The 4,657-nt window shown below is 45.7% G+C and overlaps 1 protein-coding gene across 1 annotated transcript in view; it reads left to right on the top strand.

The window, feature by feature from the left end:
* Positions 1 to 4,657, top strand: part of LOC107097101 (multiple epidermal growth factor-like domains protein 10) — a 50,230-nt gene that overhangs the window by 41,795 nt on the left and 3,778 nt on the right. The window contains exon 14 of the mRNA XM_015394103.1: positions 244 to 346. Coding sequence (XP_015249589.1) covers positions 244 to 346 — 103 coding nt within the window. The remainder of the gene's footprint in view (positions 1 to 243; positions 347 to 4,657) is intronic.

Raw genomic sequence — 4,657 nt, 5'->3', positions numbered from 1 at the left:
AGCCCAGGCCTAGTCAAAGCCCAGACATAGTCAAAGCCCAGGCCTAGTCAAAGCCCAGACATAGTCAAAGCCCAGGCCTAGTCAAAGCCCAGACATAGTCAAAGCCCAGGCCTAGTCAAAGCCCAGGCCCTTAATCAGCTCTAAATCTAGATGATGGTCTGAGGTTTTTGTTCTACCCCTACAGGAAGTAGTCTGACTCTGAGCCATGAGCAGAACCCCTGATGCTTTTCAGTCTCTGTGCAGGTGGGCACATTTGGGCCGGGCTGCCTGAAGAGGTGCGACTGTGTCCATGGCAGCGGCTGCCAGGCAACCAGCGGGGAGTGCGACTGTCTGCCAGGCTGGATGGGTGAGTAATGACATGTTTAGCTTTCTTTCAGAGGAGGGGACCAGGCGGATGGAGGGATTTTCAGAGTCCATCTAAGACCGGAACCAAAACAGCAGACATCAGATCGCAGCCAGCAGGCATGCTAGCATAGCAACACCTGATAAGACATGAACAATCAATCCCAGAACCAGTCCTACAGAAGGAAGACTGATGCATATAAAACATTAAAGAAGACACTAAATTAATCTCCAATTCTTTTACTAGATCTAAAACATTTTATCATTGATTTATTTGAGATGAAAATCGATCACAATAAACCGTTTTAAAAGCCTTTCATCTTTAATCAAAGGCAAAGCTTCAATAATCTGGTGGCATAGCTGTTAGCACACAGAGACTAATCTATTGGTGCTCGTCATCAAAACCGTTTATAGATGTATATCATACAGACTCCTCACTGTGAGGAATTCAGCTCCAAAGCAGCAGCAGCAGCAGCTCAGACCAATGAAACCAGCTTTCCGTCCTCTTCTCCACAGCAGAGGGAGAAAAAACAAAGATGAGTGACGACTTCCTGCCTTTTACCCCCAAACATCCTCCAACTGTTTCCATGGTAACGACTAGCTATACTGTCGGAGGGGAATATCTGCAGACTTAATCTGGACAATGTTCATTTCCAGTGCTAGACTGATGATCTCTGATGAGAAATAAGCCACCATCTGTCATCTCTGAAGCTTTGATCTGAGCTTGATCTGATAACTAAATATCTATTTTAAATCAGAAACAGACTAATTTGATACATTTTCAAACTTTTTAGATTCTGTCCCTTTTATCATCGATTCCACCAATTTCCGAAATGGAGTAACACACAGTCTTGTATTGGTAAAACCGATAGTATAGTTTTAATGTTTCCTTAATAATAATAATGATGCATTTTATTTATAAAGCACTTGTTATCATAGCATTTTAAAAACAGATTTCAGCGTGCTGAAAAAGAAAAGTTACAGCAAATAGTTTCAGTGAAATATGCAGTGGAACAACAATAAAAAAATAAATAATAAAACTATAAAACAAGTTTTTAAAATTGTTAGAAGAATATGGAGCTCTGAGGTCATTCCTCATCGGTGGAGCTCTGTCTCCCAGGGTCCTCAGCTTTTTTCTGGGGTGACTGAGGAGTTTTTTAACATATGTGTTACATATGTGAGGAGACAGATCTTATATTGAATATGTAATGCTAATTCCTGCATATGGGCTCTAGCTAATCAGAGCTAAACCAACAGTGCAGGAAATCAGAGTGTGGTCTGAGGGGGCCATGGAGATACTCCAGGACTGTTTTAGATGCTCTGACTGGAACATGTTCAAAGCTGCAGCAACCTGTGACAACAAGATCAATATATAGAAGTATGCCATGACTGTGTCAGCCTACATCAACAAATTCATTGAGGATTCTACATGCTGAAGGCCCTCTCTATGGTGCTTCTACAGAAGCACCATAGAGAGGACCGACAGGTCAGGTCCTCGGAGATGTGGACTCCCAGGAACTTAAAGCTGTCCACACGCTCCTCTGCTATCTCCTTGATGTGGATGGGTGGGTGTAGGTCAGCGATCCTCCTGATGTTTATGATGAGCTCCTTGGTCTTCTCTGTGTTCAGCTGCAGGTTGTTTTTGTCGCACCATTCAGCAGGACGGTCCACCTCCTCCCTGTAGGCAGCCTGATCGTTGTCTCTGCTGAGGCCAACCACCGTGGTGTCGTCTGCAAATTTGATGATGGCTTTAGAGCCATGGACAGGTCTGCAGTCGTGGGTGAGGAGAGAGTAAAGGAAGGGACTCATCACACAACCTTGTGGCACTCCGGTGTTTATAATGGTGGTGGATGAGCAATGGTTGTCTAGCCGAACATGTTGGGGTCGACCGGTCAGGAAGTCGAGCAACCGGTTCCACATGAGTGAACTGATGCCGAGGTCTGTGAGTTTGGTAATTAATTGTGATTGAATGACAGTATTAAATGCTGAACTAAGGTCTAAGAACAGCATTCTGGCGTAAGGGTTCCTGCTGTCCAGGTGAGAAAGGACAGAGTGCGAAGCTACGGAGACTGAATCCTCTGTGCTTCTATGCTGCCTGTTAGGGTTAGGGTAACCCCATTGTGCAAATTGGTTGGGGTCCAGTGTGGGGGGGGTGCAGGATCTGAGGCGTGCTAGGACCAGTCACTCCAAGCACTTGGTGAGATGGGGGTGAGAGCTACCGGGCTATAATCATTGAGTCTGGTTGGGTTAGAATTCTTGGGGATTGGGACGATGGAGGTAGACTTGAAGCAGGTCGGTACCACAGCGCGGGCCAGGGACAGGTTGAAGATGTCCGTCAGCACTCCTGCCAGCTCCCCAGAGCACGCTCTGAGGACACGTCCAGGTATGCCATCAGGACCCGCAGCCTTTTTGGATTTAATCCTTCTCAGAGCCGCTCCTACATCAGTGCAGAGGAGAATCAGTGGCTGTTGGTCTGGGAAAGTGGTGCCTGGGTTGCAGTTGTAGTATTCCCTATCTCAAAACAAGCATAGAAGTTGTAAAGCTCATTGAGGAAGGAAACATCAGAGGAGGCGGGGGAGGTATTGGAGTTCTTGTATTCTGTGAGAATCTGAAGACCTTGCCACATACGTCAAGGGTTGGAGTTGTAAAAGTGATCCTCCACCTTACTTTTGTAGTGGTGTTTGGCCTTCTTGATTCCCCTCTTCAGCTCTGGCCACACCTTTACTGTCCTCACAGTAGGTTTCACATGTTGGATGAGTGGTGAGTATCAAGATGTGAGGAACAGGGAGGGATGGTCTGATTGCACGATGTGGGGGAGGGGTGTCACCTTGTAAGCTTCAGCCAGATTGGAGTAGACATGGTCCAGGGTCTTGCCTCCTCTGGTGTTGCAGGTGTCTTGTTGGTGGAATCTAGGGAGGACTGTCTTCAAGTTGGAGTGGTTGAAGTCCCCCACAACAATAAAAGCAGCCTCGGGTGTTTGGTTTGATGTTTGCTAATGGCCGCATAGAGTTCTTTCATGGCTAGCTTGGCATTAGCATCCGGAGGGGGGTGTACAGAGCAGTGAGGATAATGGAAGTGAATTCCCTTGGGAGGTAATAAGGTCTGCATTTGACCATTAAAGACTCCACATTCTGTGAGCAGTGACTCTCGGTAGTAGCAGAGTCTGTGCACCAAGCTTTGTTAATATAAATGCACAGACCTCCATCTCTGGTCTTGCCAGAATCATTTGCTGTCCTGTCGGCTCGGTGTGTCTGGTGTCCAGTTAGCTGGATAGCATTGTCCTGGCAGCTGTTGTTTAGCAATGTTTCGGTGAAAATCATGACATTTGACTCCGTAATCTGTCTGTCAGTAATGATGGATAATCGTAGCTCGCCCATTTTATTGGCCCGAGAAGGGACATCGGCGAGGAAAATGCCGGGTACAGGAAGCCGGTGTGGCATTAGCTTTAGCCTAGCTCACACCCCTCCACGCTTACCTCACCATTGTTTACGTTCTTGTCACTGCCTGCGTGCACTTCTGCACAGCTGGGAGAAGTTCACAGCCTCCGGTGTTCTAGAGATCTCTGGGATGAGTCGGACATCAGCGATAAAAGTGTCAACATTGTAGCTCCAAAGGTCCAGAAGCTCATGTCTGCTACAGCACAGCAACGCGGTACAGTTCTTTAAAAAAATAATCAGGTGAAAAATAGCTAAAAAAAACATTAAATAGCAGGTCCTGGAGAGACGCTGAGTCTCGCATTGTTCACGCGCCGCCATCTTGCGTAAATGCCATCATTATTGCAGAATTGTCCCTCCCCATGTTTTAAAACAATAAGTGAGCAGATCTGATAGGACTTATTGCTCATCGCAAATCAAATTAACTTTTTTGTTTAACCAACTAGTAGATATTTTTAAAGTTCACCAAAGCTGTTTTATTCCAGTTGCTCTGATTGATGAATATAATCAGCTTGAAATGATTCGCTGTTAGGAAATGGACCTTAAACTGTGGAAAAGGCTGAATGAATGCAGGGATTTGTTCTGTAACTCAGTTTATAACCACTTTTATGAAGATGTGCATCCCCAGCTGCAGCAGAGCTTAGAGCCATTTAAAGCTCCACATGGTGGCGCTCTGTCGCTGCCTTCAGTCTACCAGCAGCTGGGCTCTTCCTCCTCCACCCTCATCCTCACTCCTCCATATTTTCTGCTTTCACCTGCAGTGTTTGACCAGCCAGTCCTGTTTTTCCTCAAACATCACAGGTGGAATTTTGCCTCTTTATTTTATATCTAAATGTCAAATCATTCTGGCTTAAACATGTATATAAATGTAAAATCTTTCT

This window comes from Cyprinodon variegatus, unplaced genomic scaffold (assembly GCF_000732505.1).
Source record: "Cyprinodon variegatus isolate N-32 unplaced genomic scaffold, C_variegatus-1.0 Scaffold672, whole genome shotgun sequence".
Classification (NCBI taxonomy): Eukaryota; Metazoa; Chordata; class Actinopteri; order Cyprinodontiformes; family Cyprinodontidae; genus Cyprinodon; species Cyprinodon variegatus.
Note: the sequence above shows the minus strand (reverse complement) of the source record. Positions and strands in the feature narration are given on the sequence as shown.